At 38.7% G+C, this 19,461-nt stretch overlaps 1 protein-coding gene across 2 annotated transcripts in view; it reads left to right on the top strand.

Moving 5' to 3' along the window:
• The window catches only part of REV3L (REV3 like, DNA directed polymerase zeta catalytic subunit), a 126,661-nt gene that overhangs the window by 90,040 nt on the left and 17,160 nt on the right, over positions 1-19,461 (top strand). For both annotated transcript variants that reach the window (XM_027632941.1, XM_027632947.1), the window contains exons 19-22: positions 8,594-8,709; positions 13,740-13,858; positions 14,506-14,624; positions 15,594-15,735. In XM_027632941.1, coding sequence (XP_027488742.1) covers positions 8,594-8,709; positions 13,740-13,858; positions 14,506-14,624; positions 15,594-15,735 — 496 coding nt within the window. The remainder of the gene's footprint in view (positions 1-8,593; positions 8,710-13,739; positions 13,859-14,505; positions 14,625-15,593; positions 15,736-19,461) is intronic.

Genomic DNA, 19,461 nt, shown 5'->3' with positions numbered 1-19,461 from the left:
TCCTCAATGAGAAATGAATAAGGAAACAGCTTTAATGAAAATCAGTAATTATTTTATAAACAATCTTCTGTTGCTCTTCTTAGTGTTATTTTTTCCACCACAAGCTAGGTACTTTGGTTGTTCTGATAGTGCACTTAATAGTAGGTCTGATAGGTTAGAAGAAAAAAGCTATCGGACCATGTTTAAGAAACATTACCACTTCAACTTCATAGAGTAAAACTCAAAATCACCTCAATTTTTCAGCTGAGGATTGTATCAGTATCTTATATGCTGATACATGCTTTAGGCTAGATAGTAATAAGTTCTTGTGACCAAATAGCATGTCCAGCATGACTGCAGCTTGCTTTTGGTTCATATTCTTGGCATCTTTGGCTGTTGGAGGGAAGGATGGAAGATGGAAATTCCAGGTTCCTGACATAATGAATGACAGAATATCTATTCAATCTTGATTGTCAATATCATGAACAGACTTAATCAACTTTTTGGAGCACTGAACAGAGAGTAGGAAGGAAGGAGGAATTGTCTTATGCAGTCCTTTTTAAGAATTCTTGTTCCCATTTCTAGTCATTCTCTTAGTAGTTAGCCTAATTCTTTCTCTTATTTCATATATGTGAAGTTGTGGAACATACTCATTTGTTTCAAGTTCCAGCCTTCTACTCCTCTGCTTAGGCCTTTTGGTTTTTTTTCTGTCCTGGTTATTGAAAATAAAAGAAGATTGATTCTGTCACTTCTTGTCAATAGATGTAAGCTCTGGAAGAGCACAACAGAGAATTCTTGACCACTATTTCCAGCACACAGATGAGGGCAAGGTGATTCCTGGACAATTTGTAACTTCCTGCAACACTCTTAGCTCATCGGTCTCTTGTTTTGACTAGGCTTCTGTCACTAAAGAGTGTTTCCCAAATCTAATTTTTTTATAGCAGAGCTAAAGTTACTCTCTGTCAACTGACATTGAGTATTGCTCCTGAAAGTTCACTGGAATTGATGAGCTGAAGTTGGATTCAGTTAACACCTTCACTGTGAAGTTGTTCAGCATGTGCTAGCTCTGAATGACCACAGTAAGATTAATGTGTTTCTACCTAGACATCCATAAAGTAAATACCAGGTTAAATATTCTTCTGTGGAATTAGTAGATGTTGTCTCTGGTTAACTCAGAGCTGTTGGCAAACAGAATTATCATCTTGAGCATAGATGTAGACCGGAAGAAGACATGGTTGTTTCTGTTGAATTGTGATCTGTGATTTCATCTATACTGAAAACTAGATTTGTCCAAATACTGAGGGAAATAAGGACCTTTATTTCTAGGAGATTATTACTGAGAGTGATTCATCTGTGAAAGGGGAGTACTTACAAGTGAGTACCAAAGTCTATGTAGAGACAACTTTAATTCTAAAAGGTATTGAAACACTGAGGTTGAGGATGGAGAGAGAGGGAACAGACAGGAAGAGCCATGGAGGTGAGTTTGGAGGAAGCAGAGAAGGATAAACAGCATGGATTTGCAACAAAGAAAACCATCGATAAATTGGTTTTTGGTACCCTGACAACCATCTTAGAGCTTGAGAGGAAGCTGCACCTACTAGGGGTCCAAATTTCCCTTCTTTGGTAAGCTACCCTGTAGCTGTAAACAATTAAAAAAAAAAAAGGGATTTCAACTCAAAACTGGCAAAAAGCAGCTGAGAAACAACCTCCTTCCCATCCTGTGCAGCCACTGGGGATGATCTACAACCACAGAGATCCAAGTTGTACATTTTTTTTCTTGAAATGGAGCCTGTATCTGTATTGCTGTCCTGAAGGATTCTGTCATGCTGCCTGAACAGCCTCCTTGAATAAACCCTCTCTTTATCTTACGGTGTAAGCTGCACTGAATTGTGAGAAAAATTGGAAGAATCTGTCTGCTTGAGAAAGTAAGAGAACCATCTCTCTGAGCCTGAAGGCAGGAAAAGGAGTAAACATATTTATGTAACTCCATAAACTAGCCAGTACAAAACACAGGAAAGCTGACTGAAGAGGAGGAGGTGGAAGGGAATGCTACAAGAATGTTTGTCTTGGAGATTTAAAACATGTGGGAAAATTAGAGATGTCCAAGCCTGATGGAGCAGTGGATTCCCATGAAAGAGAAATTAAATGTCTGGGCTTCTCCTACACTTTTAAGGCATACTGTGCTTTTCTTCTATAAGTGCAGATACTACTAGATAGTACAAAAGGGCTGGTCCTGCAGGCATGAGAGGAGCAAAATTTTGGGGAATTCATGTAGGAATGCACAGTCCCTGTCTCTGTGGCACACAGAGAATGTGGAAACAGGATGGGTTTGAAAAAAAGAGTAGTAGATTCACTGCTGTGTGAGACTTACCAGACACCCACAGCTCTTTGTCTCCGTGGAAGTAGTTAAGTAGTTTTTGATAAAATTACAAAATGAGAGTATAACATGAGATTTTACTTAAAAGATTTTGGGGATAACATTTGCATAATAATTAACTGTTAATGTTTAACACTTAAATATTTTGTATAATGTTTTTCTTGTAGGGTATAATGCTAATGAATTTCTTGTTTGAATACAGTGCATTATATTTCTTCTTCTGTAAATGCTCTAGCAACATTTTCTTTTTAAAATAGGGATGCATTAAACTAACCTTCTTTTTCCAGGCCAGTATCATCTTCTGTGGCATTTTCCTGTAGAAATCTTTAATGTCCTGTATCAACTTTATGGATTTTTATTGTCTAAGGCAAACTGGAAGAATGTTTCAGATATTTCAGTTATGTATTTGAGTCACCAAGTATTCTGTTGCTATGCACAGTTACTGCTTTTGTCTGTATCCTAGGTGTGACCTAATTTTTTCCCCCCCTTTTTCCCTTAATCTTAGCTGGAAGAAAAATAGCAGTCAGGAAAACCAGACACATAATAGAAGGGAAGGTATAACTGGGAGCTTTAGTATTCATTCATGAAATTGTCAAATGAGAAAGAGATGTCATAACAGCATATACTACTTAGCTGGAAAGGAAAATAATCGCATTTCTCCTCTCTGCAGCATGTATGAGTTGAATGTTAATGCTGTTGTGTTTAAATCCTGCCAGCATAAATGCTACTTTTCATCTTTGCACAGAGACTGGCAACAGCATGCAAAGCAGTATCAGTGCCCATCCTTTTAACAAAAGAGCACTATGTTGGCAGATGCACCTCTTATTCTTGTTGTGTTAGTCCTAGCCAGCAGCTTTCAAATATCAGTATTACAATTTACTAGTTTCTTGCAGTTGTAACAGCTGGTCTCATTACAATTTCTTTTAATAAAACAGCTTACACTGATGATGAAGACCAACTGCATAGTGTACTGTAAAAATTGTGAGAAGGGAGAATGAAACATATAAAACTTGTCCTCTTAGCTCACAGCCTGTCGTCTTTGTGGCACCGCATGAAAAGGGTTGAGAGATAGAGAGACTTCAGCTTAGCTCACATCAACTAAACTTGGGTTTACCTGTTCATTTTCCCATTTGGAATAATGTAATCTTTTAGCTCCAGATGTCTCTTCTATAATAGGAAAAAGAATACCACAGGAGGTCTTGACAGATAACACACTGGTTCATTGGTACAGCTGCTACATGAGATTGGGCTACAGGAGAGGGCATTTCTGCAGCATAAGTTGAGGCAGAGTTGATCAACAAGGAAATTATAAGCGAGAAACAACAGTGTCTCTTGTTAGGTGCAAGAAATCTGATAGGTCTGTTAAACCTGTTGCGTAAGGTAGATCTTATGCATGCTGTCATGCAAGAGTTTGGTGTTCTAAGTATTGTTCAGCAGAAAGGAGCTCTTCTATTTAATCTATCTTCATTTTTTCCTTTGGAGATAATTCAGCAATACACTTGTGAATGCATACAGATACACATAAAATACATGTATGTGTGACTTACTGCAGTATTCGAGCAACTCAGTTGCTGGTAGTATATTTATTGTTTTTCATGCTTTTAGAAGGATACCATTTGGATCCAAGTTTTATATATGAGCAAACTGACATTAAGAGACTGTGTTTACAGGGAATTTACATTAAGGTTTGATTTCACCATTTACTAGCTATTTAACCTTGATTTTCCATGTAGATAGCTTTGTATGACTTTTCATCTAACTGAAACCTAGACATCTGTACTTCATTGTTGGTGTCTTAACTAGCTACCCTCATCACCATGAAAGTTGAATGGAAAGAGCAGGATCTCATTCTACAAGAGGTGGCTAAAATATAAAAAACAGATTACCCAAAGAAGCCTTTTTTGTTCAGTGACAATAAAGAAACCAGCTTAGAAAACTTGAGGTGACAGAATTAACTAAAATGAGACCCTTCCCTGAATACATGTACAATGCATGTCTGGTTGGGATGGAAAAGCAGAATAAGTCATGTGCTGTAAAGTGATAGCCTATGACTCACAGTGTGCCGTTATAGGCAATTCCTAATGGCCTGTACAAGCAAGACTGAGTCCAAAACTAGTACACTGTTTTTTTTAAAAATCTTTTGAGTGATAAGCTTTCCAATTTACATGTGAATTTCCACAAAATTGTGCTAAAATATATGATATTTAAGTTAGATACAATTTATTTATGTGAGAAAATGCATGTATCTGAAAACAGCATAAACTAAAGTGCTTTTGTATCTTGTCTTATAAAACATTTTCCCATTTGAAGGATACTAGAGAAGCAGTTCTTGAGATTATATGCAGATGGATTACAGAAGTCATTTTGTTCATTAGGTTAAAAGAGAATAGCTCCAGAATTGATGGAATGTATTCAGTTTTAATACAGGGGTATTTACAGTAGCCCACTAAAATTTTGTTAAGTAGGAAGTGAGAAAGGTAATGCACTGCTTGGGCAAGTTAAAACTCAAAGTAACTGTCCTACATCACAGGTGGTAGGTGCTAATGCAGTTATGGCAACTTGCTGCTTCCAAACTGTATGCTTGTTTCAGTTCAGAACAGGCTTAAAAGAGCAAGCAAATCTCTGACATAATGAATACTGTTTTATGTACCACACAAGCAGTTCTTCATGAGTTTCTCATTCATGTTTGCATCTATCATGGAACCTATCTGCATAATGCCTTGCACTGTGTAAATCTGCAAGTGTTTTCCTTTTAGAATTTAGAAACCAGTTTTCAAATATGAACATAAATGAGTACTTCCCTGATTTTAAATAATCAGTAGTGTTTTTCAATACACTAGGACCAGGATAGTTTAATTATCAGAATTAATTTGAAAATATGTTGATTTTTGTAACTTTTCTTTTATCCCTGTATAGACCATCACATAATTTCTTTTTATTTCAAAGCTTAGATGGAGCTATTCATAATTTTGGAATGTCATTTGGCAATCATTGTATGTTGTACAGAGCAGCAAGTGGTCATAACTCTTTTTGATGCTGATTTCGCTGCTGGAATGAACTGCAGACTAGCTTCAGTCATTTGTCCATAAATTGTTCCAAGTAGCTTTGGGTTTGTACCATTGGTAGAGTAGGCTTCCAAAATGACTAAATTTACTGCATCCAATCCTGATGATAATTTCCTCTCTCCAAAACCAAAGAATCATTCTTTTGACATGAACAGCAGATAGCACAATATCATAGAATCAACTGGGTTGGAAAAGACCTCCAAGATCATCAAGTCCAACCCTTAATCGAACACTGCCGTGGTTACTAGACCATGGCACTAAGTGCCACATCCAGTCTCATCTTAAAAACCTCCAGGGACAGTGAATCCACCACCTCCCTGGGCAGCCCATTCCAATGTCTGATTAGTCTCTCCATAAAAAATTTCTTCCTAATATCCAATGTAAAACTCCTGTGGCACAGCTTAAGATTGTGCCTTCTTGTCCTACAGCTGGTTGCCTGGGAGAAGAGACCGACACCCACCTCACTACAACCTCCTTTCAGGGAGTTGTAGACAGTGATGAGGTCTCCCCTGAGCCACCTCTTCTCCAGGCTGAACAACCCCAGCTCCCTCAGCCTCTCCTCATAGGACTTGTGCTCGAGTCTCTTCCTCAGCCTCACTGCTCTTCTCTGGACCTGCTCCAGCACCTCAATATCCTTCCTGAACTGAGGGACCCAGAACTGGACACAGTATTCCAGGTGTGGCCTCACCAGTGCTAAGTACAGGGGAAGAATCACTTCCCTAGTCCTGTTGGCCACACTGTTCCTGATCCAGCCCAGGATGCCATTAGCCCTCTTGGCCACCTGGGCACACTGGTGGCTCACGTTCAGCTTCCTGTCAATCCAAACTCCCAGCTCCCTTTCCGCCTGGCTGCTCTCCAGCCACTCTGTGCCCAACCTGTAGCGCTGCAGGGGGTTGTTGTGACCAAAGTGCAGGACCCGGCACTTGACCTTGTTGAACCTCATTCTGTTAGAATCAGACCATCTCTCCAGCCTGTCCAGCTCCCTCTGCAGAGCCCTCCTGCCTTCTAGCAGATCAACACTCCTCCCCAACTTGGTGTCATCTGCAAATTTGCTAATGGTACACTCGATCCCCTCATCCAGATCATCAGTAAAGATATTAAACAGAACTGGGCCCAACACTGATCCCTGGGGGACACCACTAGTGACTGGCCGCCAACTGGATGCAGCACCGTTTACCATCACTCTCTGGGCCTGGCCCTCCAGACAGTTCCTAACCCAGCACAGGGTGCCCCTGTCCAAGCCATGGGCTGCCAGCTTTTTCAGGAGAATGCTATGGGAGATGGTGTGAAAGGCTTTGCTGAAGTCCAGATAGACCACATCTACACCACATCCACAGCCTTCCCCTCATCCACCAGGCGGGTCACCTGATTATAAAAGGAGATCAGGTTGGTCAGACAGGACCTGCCCTTCCTAAACCTTTGCTGGCTGGGTCTGATCCCTTGTCCGTCCTGTAGGTGTGGGGTGATTGCAGCAAATGCAAAGTGCTAGTTCTTTTACTTTCTCTGTAATGCTAGAAATCAAAAACTTACTTTAGAATCCTCTGCTTTATGCAAAAATTGTATCAAAAAATGATTCCCTCACAAGTAGAAGTAGGTGATAAAGGGAATTTTTGCAAATTTCTCTGACCAGTGCTAAAGCCCAAATTGTAATAAAGCAATAGTCGTGCTGAGTAAGAAGCTTGAAATATATTTCACTGGAAGTTATTGTCCATGGCAGAAGCGTGGAGAAGCTCTTTTCTGGAGCTATTCTCAAAATAATTAGTAACTTCAAAGTGAGTAGTCATCTGCCTTTGGCTGGGACTCAGAAGCAAGGAAGACACTTCCTGATAAATTCTGAAGCTTCATTTGTAATGGCTGTGATACAGCTAACTCAGTATTTGGGGAAAGGGTGTTCTCTTATATTCAACAGTCAGGAAATGTTGGCATTTTTTTATGTGCTAAGGATGCAAAAACTACAGAGATCCTGTTAAACCAAGGCCCCTGTCTACTTCTCCTGTAAACTAAGGTCTACAAACCTGCATTCTGTTGTGGGATTGGGCATATTGTCCAGTCCTCCACCCCTTGACCGTTGCCCTTTTGTCATTCATTTGTATTAAATGCTGCCTCCTGGAACTCAAAACCCCTCGACTGAGCGGCATTGAAAGAATCATAGAATCATCAAGGTTGGAAAATACCCTGAAGATCATCTAGTCCAACCAAGAAGCAGCTGTTCTTCCCACTGAAGCTTCTTTTCTTTTTTTTTTGCTATAAGAATGACAGATGTTACTTTGGGCAGTCTCTCTCTGCCCAGTCCAAGAAAATCATTCTTAGTCTCTTTGGCAAGTAACCAGATCTTAACTTATGATTTTAATAGTGCCTACTCAAAAGGTAGGTGATATTGACTCTGAGCTAACTCCTACCTGTGCTTTGTCTTTGAAGGCATGTTGTTTGTCCTTCTGTCTAGTCAGCTCTTCTCTGAGCCTTATTGGAAGGCAGGCAATTACTGTTTCAGGAGACAATTCTGACTTTATTGTACTTAAGCCAGCCAGCTAGATTGAGATACAGCATAAAATGAGTTTTTTCTGCATATCTTCTAGAAAGAAGGTTTCGTAAAGGAAGAGATATTTAAAGAGAACTGGTAGATATGGTTGCTTTGCTCTGTGTTCCATTTTAGACAGCTCTCACTCAACTGCAAATTGTAACTCCTAATAAAGGGTTATCATTTAGGACCAGAAGTGCCCCATGATTACTATAAGCTACACTGCAGCATGCATGACACATTGTTATTTGCAAAACATGTTCCATAGGCATGACTGTTTCATTGCACATCTGTCTTCTGCCAGTAGCTAGGTTTCAGTTTATGCTCGATACATCCTGATTCCATCAATAAAACCTAACAGGACCTCAATTTTGTTCTTTATTTGTAAAGACTGAAATAATAGAAATATGCTAAAAAAATTCCAGTGAAAATATTCCTTCTAAATATCTTTGCAGTTGAATGTTATTGAAAATCCTAAAAGATTATGTTTTAAATAGTCTCCTAGTCCTGATGCTGCTGTTATAGAAACCCATCGTGACTGAATCTTTTTTAAACTCAACACGATTTGAATGAAATCCTGTTTATACTCTGTTCATGGAAAATACTTTCTTAAATAATATGAGGCTCATTTTTCTTTTCCCCTCACCTCTCTAGATATGACCCAGACATTTTGTTAGGCTATGAAGTCCAGATGCATTCCTGGGGTTATCTCTTACAGAGGGCTGCTGCGCTAAATGTTGATTTATGCCAGATGATTTCTCGTGTGCCAGGTAAGTTATTGTAGAGGGTTTCAGTTCAGTTCCAATAGAAGCAAGTTGAAATCTATGAAATTAAAAAAATAAATGTAGTGTTTCTTCAGATGGACCTCTTTTTTGTTCCTGCTTATGTGTTGTTATAGTATAATCACACACACCAAAAACTGAAATACCGGTGAGATTCTGATGTTTTCTGAATTGTCAAATTCCTTGTGTATTCCACTTCTGGGTGTGTCCTCTATTCCTGAACCTGGACTCATTTTCTATAATTGTGTGTTAACTTTTCAATTCTTGAAAGTGCTTCTGCACCAAACCTTCCCTTACTTCTCGTTGACTTCAGTCATTCAGATATCTATCATAATCATCATCTGTGGTTTCTCTGGCTGGAATATGAGGATATAAAAATGCTCCTGCACAGCACTTGCCCTGGCCAACAGCACTGTAATAAAATCCTCACTTTCAATACCCACTCTTTTACTGTGGGCAAATTTTATTGGGCCCAAGTGCTGATGCTTTCCTCCAACATTGGGGAAAAGTCTGTTTGGATTTTTTTTCTTGAAAACCTGGAGAGAAAATTATCCATGAGAATGGTAAGCGTAGTGTCTGTATTTAGCCAATCAAAAGAAGCTATCATTTTGAAGAATGCAGTTAGTGAAGAGCTAAGTAAATGTGCTCTTGCACCTGAGGAGAACCAAGATGACTGTAAAATTACAAACTGTCTCAAAAATTTGTTGTTACTCTTTGCAGTCATGAAGAGGATATAGAAGAGGGAGATTTTAAAAATCAAACCCATTGAAAAAAATGCTTTTTTCAGGGCTCTTGCCAAAGATCTGCACAGAAACTAAATAGCCGTGAAATAAGAAGTACTTTACTGTGATTGTTCTATTAAAAATTTGAGCCTGTTGCTTTGTAGTGGTTGCAAAAGCATGTTTTAGGAATTATGGAGCAAGGAGAATATGAAGCAATGAATGTAAATGTGAAAAATGTAAAAATCTGTAATGTGCTTGTACGTCAAGTACTGTGGTTCTAGCTTCCTCATAACCTTCCCCCCTCCCTAAGTGGATAAAGGAGAACTGGTAAAGATGAGAAGGGTAATCCAAATGTGTCTAGTAATTTAATAAGTTGGGATTCCAGAAGAGACAAAACTGTATAGGAAAGGTAAAAACCTATGAAATCTTGAGGGATAAAGGGAAATATGGATTGGTTTTTCATGGTCTTTTCCAATGCAAGAACCAGAAATCAAGTGAAGCTAGTAAATGGCAGCTACAAAACAGAAATTAAATTTTTCATCCCTATGTTATTGAACTGTTGAGTTCCTTGTCACAAGATAATAAAAATGCTTAAGGTGTATATTGCTTTAAGAGGACATAAATTATTGGAAGAAAAATCCATTGGGATCTATGATATATGTGAAAATAATGTCTCGCCCAGGAAGCTGCAAATGGTTAGAAGCTGGGAGAGACCTAGAGGGAGTATCAATAATTGCTTCCCCCATCTTGAAGCATCTGCTTTTGAGTACATGATAGAACATGATATGGGCTAGTTGAATCTTTGGGCATACCCAGCATAGGAATAGCATCTTTTATGTTGGAGTCCTGTGTGCCTGTCCAGAAGAATACGATATTTTAGAAGCACTATGTTCACATACTCCTTCCTTCAGGTTTTAATATTTGTACACTTTTTTGATGCTTTTGATACCTGTGACATGTTTAGAAAAGATCTGAGTTACAGAGTCCTCCCAGGGACAAGAAAACATAAGATAAAATTTGTATCTTCAGTTGAAAGTTGTTGACAATTGGACTTTGGTGAATTTTTAAGTACTTAACATGTGAAAACAGGAGCACATGATAGTTTAAATGTGAATTGGCTCACAAGTTTTATTTTTTAGCATAAAGCTCTCAAATTTGTTCTTTAGAAATAATAACTGATTGCATGAATCTTGTTATGCAATTCCCCTGATGGTTCAAATTGAGATCATACACTGACTGCAATAATAATGCCTCTGCGCTCAGTCTTCAGAAGCACTAAAGAATGTTCTGAAAAATTTTTGACCTGTTACACCTCAAGATTTGCAATGTCTTTGGTAAGAGGAGCAGTAAGTGTTGTAGTCAAAGGTTCTTTAACCTCCAAGGATCAGAAAGGTTTACTGCTCTACTGTAGAAGTATGACTGAATAATCTCTTCAGTTTGGGACAGGTAACTAGTGTGTCTCTACTGTTGTTCTCAAAGGCTGAGTCAAAGCTCTTGTCTTACAGGGTAGCTCTGTCTGCACTGTAGTTGATGCAGAATCAACAGTTAGATCAGCAAAGCTCTTAATAATACCCATCTTCCTGACATAAGCTCTTACTCAAGTTACTGGTATTGAGATACACATTAATCAGTCCTCAAAGAAAGGGGACTGTATGGTTCTTAATGGTGATGTCGTTACGTATTTCACAGTCGGGCTTCCTTCCCCACAAATATCAAGTCCCACACAACGTGGGTTCAGTTCTAGTGAAGGAAACTAGGATTGTAGCCCTTAACATTTTTGAACATGAAATTCAAGGGGGCATAGACCTGATCTCCACAGCACTGGTATTCATAGTGTAGATGTTCTTGTGCATCTTTGTAGATGCACATTCAGAAGTGGAATACATAACATTTAAAGTGTTTCTTAGAACTGGTGTTATTGTAAGGTAAGTAATTTCTTTTTTTGACACAGTTGCAGGAGAAAGATAAGAATATGTTCACACTGATGAGCTCTTCCCAAAAATGTCATGCCATAAGTGTGGGCTTGCATGCAAGATCATATACGTTCAAGTTGTTGTGTTCTCTGTTGCTTTGTGGCCTCCTTGTCCACAGTTTTGACCCCGTTCCTCTTGCTTTTTCAACCCCTATGCTTCATATTTCCCTCCCTTCTTCACATGGTGTATTTTCAGAACAGGAAGTTCCTTCAAGCAGTATGCTCCTCTTTCCTCCTATTGAAATAAAGATGGAGGGTACTTTTCCTTCTCTTTCCTGTGATTTCAACTTAACAAAAAGAAAACTGGACTTCTCTCTGGTTTTGCTTTATTGTCTGAGTCTGGTGCTACCTCTGCCATTTAGAAGTGAACTATTCATAAGTCATTAAGACACATCACAATAGAAGTGAGTACTGTGCCTGTGCTTAGTGGCATTTTTTTGTGTGTGCCCTGTGACCTGTTTCCTTCTTTGCATCACAGCTCAAAGTTAGGGAGTGGATAACAGAGGATAAGAGGAGACTTCATTTCATCTCATACACTTGAAAGATAACAAGAATGTCCAGTTCTGCTTCTCAACAGCGTAGTTCCCAAAGAGGCTTAGGTATTTCTGGTGATATGTTCCCCACATCAGTTGTAGAGTAGTACAGGTTTTTGTAATTTGGCAGTGCTCATCACATGCAGAGTCTGGTTCATCAGGGCGGTGGGTCTTCCTTGTGACCACAGTATACTTTGTTACCTGACTTTACCTGCAAGACATGAAGCAAACTTGAGAAATACAGAGCATCTCCTGAACAAATCAAAAGAGAACTAGGAGACTCTGCAGAAACTAGAACTAACCAATAGTTTCTTCTTCCAATAAAACAAAAAAAAAAAAAATTGAGGAGGGGAAATCATAAGTTCCTTGCGTTCACGGGAGATCCAGCATGTGGAAATGAAGAAAAGCAGAAGACAAAATGTTGCGGATTGTAGGCCATTTTTTCCTTGCAAACATGAAAAAAGAAATTGCTATTTTTGCTCCTTAAAAATCTGAAACAAGGAGGTTAAAAAGATAGTATGCATTTTGGTGAAGCGAATGAAAGGTCTGCTAAATTTTTATTCAAAACAGAATTGATAAGGTCAGCAAATGACAAATAGGTTTTGTTAGCCATATTTTAGTTGATAGGATACACATTTGAAAGGTCAACATATGAAATTAAGTCTGTATTATGTTTCACAGCAGTTCTGCAGAATTTCATGCAATTTTTACTTCTGTCTTCAAGAGTAAATGTGTTTCTTGGTTGTCTGAGGAACTGATTGCTCAGTTCAGATCATTGTTGCAAAGCATTGTGTATCCACACTTCTGCACACTGTCCAAAATGTTCTGCTTTTTATTAATAGGATACTGTACAGGCATACCTGATAAATGAGTGATGGCAGAATACAAAACAACCAACAGTTGAAAAATGGGTATGAATTTAGAAATGTGAGGATATTGCTTCAAAGTGCTTTCTCTTCCATTAAATTATTAAGAAGAAATAAGATGGGAGGATCAAATCAGTGTGTTTTTCTATTGAATTTAAAATCTGCGTGGTACATTTAAAAAAACATCTATGTGAACTCTGGAAAGAATACCAAAACTGTAGACTTATGCTGACTGAAAAAAAAAGATGGTTTCAAGAAATGTATACCAAAAAGACTGTCTTTTCTTGTGTTCTAGTATTCCAAAGCATGACAAAAATCAAGGATGGCAAAAGACAATGTATTTCTGTACTTTGGTCACCACTGTCTCACAGAAAGATGCAGAGTGCTGAATTTGTTCCTTCTTTTTATCTTCTCTCTCTGTGCTATCCAGAACTCACGTCTACCTGCTCCCACTGCGGTGGGTTTGCTTTTACTCTATGAAAAGCACTGACTTTTCTCTCCCATGACCTGGTTCCAACTGTGTAAGATCTTTGCAAGTAAAACCTTGAGTTATAAACTCTTTCGGGCAGAAGTCACTTTTTTTCAATTATAATTTTTTTATGTTGTGCACTAATGTGTGTGCAGCTAACTCTCAAGTAACATTCAGCATTGCTTAACCAATGTATTCACTGTAGAGAATATATTGCCTTGGACACCATTTCAATGAAACGGAAGTTTCATTCGGAGGAATGTGCAAGAGCAGAAAAACCTGGGGGACTTTTATTTAGAGATCGTGTAGATGACTGGTAAATAAATAATCTTGTGCAATCAGTAACAGTCTTTATGAATTCTTATTTTTCTAGAGAGTTCAAGTTGGAAGAGGGATAGCTTGATCTGGTCTTGACTGTCTTATAATTCGTATAAAATTCTCTTTTAATGTCTTTAGATGAAAAGAAAGAGAACAGATTTGCAACCGAGCTGGATGAATATGGATCGGATACAATGAGTGAAATAAATATTGTTGGGCGAATTATGTTGAATATTTGGAGAATGATGAGAAACGAGGTAAAGTTTTTAAAAGGTTAATGTTTTCACTTACTGGCATTTTTTAATTATTGTAGACTTTGTTGAAAGTTTCATGTAACTTGTGTAACTCTTTGATCTTTTTCTTTCTGCACCTTTTCAAATAGAGTAGTTTACTGCTTTTTGAGAATGGATTTTGCATATTGCTGAAATCTAAAGTCTTGAATCAGTAATGTTTCTTAATGATATATTCCTTTTCCCTTCTTTGTGGGTTTGGAGAACCTGTTTTAAAAATTTGAATTTGTCTAATATGGTTCTTTTACAAAATTAAATACTTGAACTTATTTTAAGCTGTCAGATTTACTCTTTTCTTTTTTTCCTTTTTTTTTTGTTTTTTTCCATTTATGACCTTACATTTAATACTCAAATGGTTCAGTCTTTACAAATCTCGTTCTGACTAAATTCAGACCTTATCTTTATGAACTGCTTAATTCTGCATATTCTTTTCAGTTGATGAGGGATACTCTTTCCTGACTTGTTAGGGACTTCTAAGTATAAATGCTTACCTTTTTAACAAAATACCAAAAAAACCCCAACAAACTTTAATTGTTACAGTTTTTGAAAAGTAGAGATTTCTTTGATTATGAAAGCCATTGTTCATCTTTAATGTGTCCACTGTGTTTTTCTAGGTGAATCTAACAAATTACACTTTTGAAAATGTGGGCTTTCATGTTCTTCATCATCGTTTTCCTTTATTTACTTTCCGAGTTTTGTCTGATTGGTTTGATAATAAGGCAGATGTCTACAGGTAATGATCTATTAATCCATTTTGTTTGTTGTTTTTGAGGCTAGATTCTTAACATTGGATAGGTATAAGCTGAAGTCAGCATAGGAAGAAATAATCAGTTTAGTTCAAGCACTAGAACAGTGTATATGCAGCAACATGAGCTTATTTACTTGGCTGTTCTGTTGTGTAGTTATACCCTCAATATTTCAACAAGACATTTTCAGTTATAGTTTCAACATATCTGAATAGATGTACTATTTTGAAGTTCTGTAATGTCTTCTATTTTGTGTATGCTATTCATCAGAAGGGCTTTTAATGAACTGTCAGCTTCTGTTTCACTTCACAGTGCATGTCAAAGAAACTAGGCTTAATAGTAGTACAAAACAGTGTGCAACATGTTAAGGCAGTAACTATAGCTGCTTGAAAATACCTTTATATAACATGTGTCATATCGAGCTTCACTCTTCCATGAGTGATTTGGTATTGCATGATATGAACAATTCATAAAACTGAGTATTGATCTGCATGTTGTTTGTGACATACATATAATTTCTGTAAAAGTTAAATACTTTTTAATTAGGTAGAAACTTGGTTTATATTGAAATTCTAAATTTATGTTCAGCTGAGATAGGCGTTCTTAATATAGAAGGATGTCTCCACAAAAGGTCACTCTGTTAAAAAAACCATGTAAACACATGAAGAGAAACTCAGTTTCTGTTTTGATAATCCTTTAGGACAGTAAGGAAAACAGAATATAACATGTCATTGAGAGATGCCTTAAAAGTAGTTTTCTGTAACACATTCTGTGAATATCTTTAGAATATGTAAGTATATATTTATGTATGCAGCATTTTTGAAAAAAACATATGAAAATGTCCTAGAGGTAATTTTATTTGCTGGTTTGTAACAACTTATCATAAAAATACATTTTTCGTAGTGGAAGGAGCAGCACTCTCCGGATTGTTTATAACGAGGCATTTGCTTTCACAGATGGAAAATGGTTGATCATTATGTTAGCCGGGTCCGTGGGAATCTCCTGTTGTTAGACAAACTGGATTTGATTGACAGAACAAGTGAAATGGCGAGACTTTTTGGCATTCAGTTCTTACATGTATTAACAAGAGGCTCCCAGGTAAGACTTAGTTTTTCTTATACTTCACAAAATCAAAATAGGTTTTACAAAATGTTTTAGTTCTTCAGTATCTTTTCAATCCATAAATGTATTTTCATAGGGTCACAGAAGACTGTTGACATGAAATTAATGTGAAAGTGAAACATAAAGAATACCATTCAGTCCATTATTGCTGCTTTTGAGTTGACTAGTCTCAGAGTTTAAAAATAGCTGTTAAAAATAGAGTTACCCAAATTTAATCATGCCAGTAAATCTCTGTCTTCTACTCACTTCAGAAGCACTAAACTTTCACTTTGAGTTGATATTATTCACACTTAGATGAGTCTGAAAATGAGTGCTCTCTAAAGCATAAATATAATTGGGCGTGTTTTAGAAAGATGAGATTATTTTCTTCCAGGCAGACAAAGCTGCATCGAATATATTCTAAGTGACATTTCCTGTGAAGCAGACTTCTGAGTGAGATTTGCCATGCAAGATGTGTGCGGTTCTATTATTTTGGTACTAGCATCAGAGAGAAAGGGAGGACAGAGTGAGAGCTACTGTTTATTTGAGACCCCAGCACTCTCCAGTACTACCAAAGGCTTTCCTTGCCCACGTTCTGAGTGACTAGACTAACTCGACTGTTGTCGTGGCTTCATGTGAGACCTGAACAGCACCTGAAATGAGACAGCTGCTCTCTCATGTGTTACAGCTCTTCTATTGTCATCTTCTTTCCTACCATACTTCTTCTCCTACAATCTTTCTGCTTTCTAAAAAACAGCTGACCAAAACTGATTTTTTTTTTTTTTTGCCAACTTCTATGGACAAAAAGACAACTTAAAGACTACTGTCCTAAGCAGACACCATTGTCATAAGCCAGGCAGATATGGGAGTGTCTAAAGCTGCAGTTTCCTTAACAATTCAGTCCAATTAAAAAACTTTTGCCAGCTTTTTTCCTTTGACTACAATTGTTATGTTGTCTCTTGACCCAGCGCAGGTTCTTGTTGGTTTTGCTGGTAATGGCCCTCTGTTTGTGAGGGAGTGGGGAGCAGGCAGGCAGGCACCCATAGCAGAGCCATGGTGGCATTCAGTAGGTATTTGCCAGTTTATCTCCCTGATTTACCATATTATCAGAAAATAACTGCTCTTGGAGCAAGGGAAGAGAAATGCGCAGCTAGGGACAGAGAGTGTGGGACCGGCATACTGCCAACATAGATATGCTTAAACTGTCATGATTGCAGCCCACAAACACTGTTCTGCCTGTCATTTTCTCAAATGTCTGTGAGTGGGAGTGAGCAACAGAAGCATACTGCATTTTCTATCCTGACTGTTCTTTTCTCTTCCCTTCTGTGCACCTATGTTCTGTTTCTATTGAAACTTTCTGGATCACAGAAACAGCAGTTGCAACAATTCCCAGTCACTTCAAATAGTTTTTTTATTCACTCAGAAGAATCATCACTTCCTTTTATGAAGATATTCCTTTTCTCTTTAGCTGAAAGAGATTTTAAAATGGAATAGTAATAAGAACAGATTTCAGATATCTTATTTTTCCATGTTTCTATCTCTCAATAAGTTTTACAATAACTTTTTAAAGTATGTTTTCATTATTTTGTTGTGTGAAGCCATCTTGAACACTCCATAGTAGACTAAATAAATCTAACAGGGGAGGGTTATAGGCATACAAATTATTAGTGAGATGATTGAAGAACTTGCTGATTTTTGCACAGGAGTTAGCAGAGCTCATTTGAAAGAGCTTTAAACTCGATTTGAAGGGGGAAAGGGATAAAACCAGGCTCACTAGAGATAAGCCTGGGAGCATCACGCCAGTATTTGAGAAACTGTGTCCTAGCAAAGTCTTTCAGACTGCTGTCTCAGTGGAGGTAGGGGATGGAGATCTATGTGGCAGCAAAGACAAAAGGATTATTACTGTGTTAGAAACCACAGATGTGCCTGAGAACGGTCATGTAGAGATTAGGGCTTCCCCCCCACCCACCCCCAAAAAAGGGGAAAAGAGATCGATAACCTGACTGAACTGCATGTACAGCAATGCACACAGCATGGGCAACAAACAGGAGGAACTGGAAGCCATTGTGCAGCAGGAAAACTATTACATGACTCGCACAACTGTAGTGCTGCAATGGACAGCTATAAACTCTTCAGAAGGAAGAGGCAAGGAAGGAGAGGTGTCCCTGTATGTTAAGGGAGTGTTTTGATTGTCTACAGCTTAATGATGTTGACTATAGGGTTGAGTGTTTGAGGGTGAGAATCAGTGAGAAGGTCAACAGGACAGGTGTCCTGGAGGGGGTCTGTTATAGACCACTCAACCAGAATGAAGAGGCAGATGAAATATTCTGTAAGTAGCTGGGAGAAGTCTCATTATCTCTAGGCTTTGTTATCATGGGAGACTTCAACTTACCCGATATCTGTTGGGAGTACAACACAGCAGAGAGGAAACAGTCCGGGAGGTTCCTGGTGTGTGTGGAAGAGAACTTTGATACAGCTGCTAAGTGAACCAACTAGGGAAGGTTGGACCTGTTGCTGTGAACAGAGAAGGACAGGTAAGAAATGTGATGGCTGGAGACCATCTTGGGCACACAGATTACAAAATGATAGAGTTTGCGGTTCTTGGAGAAGTAGAGAGGAGGTTCAACAGAATTGCCACCTTGGACTTCCAGAGGGCAGACTTCATCTGGTTTAGGAGACTGGTTGAGACAGTCCCACAGGAGGCAGTCCTGAGGGGCAAAGGAGTCTTGGAAAGCTGGATATACAAGAAAATCCTAAAGACACAGGAGCAACCTGTTCCCATGTGCTGAAAGACGAGCTAGTGAGGGAGAAGGACCAGCATGGATGAACAGAGACCTTTGGCTGGAACACAAGGGAAAAGAGAGTGTATCACCTTCAGAAGAAGGGTCAGGCAACTTGAGAGGACTACAAGGATGTTATGAGTTTATGAAGGAGGAAAATCAGAAGAGCGAAGTCCAACCAGAACTTAATCTGGTTACTGCCATAAAAGACAACAAAAGATATTTTTACAAATACATCAACAGCAAAAGGAATGTTAAGGAGAATCTCCATCCTTTATTGAATGCAGGGGGGAAATACAGTGACAAAGGAAGAGGATAAGGCTGAGGTACTTAGTGCCTTCTTTGTCTCAGTCTTTAACAGCAACACCAGTTGGTCTCTGGGTACCCAGACCCCTGAGCTGGAAGACAGGGAGCAGAATGAAGCCCCCAGATTCCAGGTGAAAGTGACCAGGTGATGTGCCACACCACTTAGACACACACTTGTATGGTGCCACATGGGATCCCATCCAAGGGTACTGAGGGAACTGGTGGAAATGCTCGCTAAGCCCCTTTCAGTCCTTTACCCACAGGTCAGTTTATCTGGAGGTCTCAGTTGACTGGTAATTAGCAAATCTGATGCCCATCTACAAGAAGGGCTGGAAGGAGGATCCAAGGAACTACAGACCTGTCAACCTGACCTCAGTTCCTGGGAAAGTCATGGAGCAGATCATCTTGAGCGCTGTCACGCAGCATGTGCACAGCAACCAGGGGATCAGGCCCACCCAGCATGCGTTTAGGAAAGGCAGGTCCTGCTTGACCAACTTGATCTCCTTCTATGACAGGGTGACCCACTTAATGGATGAGGGAAAGGCAGTGGATGTTATCCATCTGGGCTTCAGTTAAACCTTTGACACTGTGTCCACAGGATTCCCCTAGAGAAACTGGCTGTTCATGGCTTGGATGG

The sequence above is a fragment of the Corapipo altera genome, unplaced genomic scaffold, assembly GCF_003945725.1.
Source record: "Corapipo altera isolate COAL_440 unplaced genomic scaffold, ASM394572v1 2b, whole genome shotgun sequence".
NCBI classification, from domain to species: domain Eukaryota; kingdom Metazoa; phylum Chordata; class Aves; order Passeriformes; family Pipridae; genus Corapipo; species Corapipo altera.
This window is presented reverse-complemented; position numbering and strand designations above follow the sequence as displayed.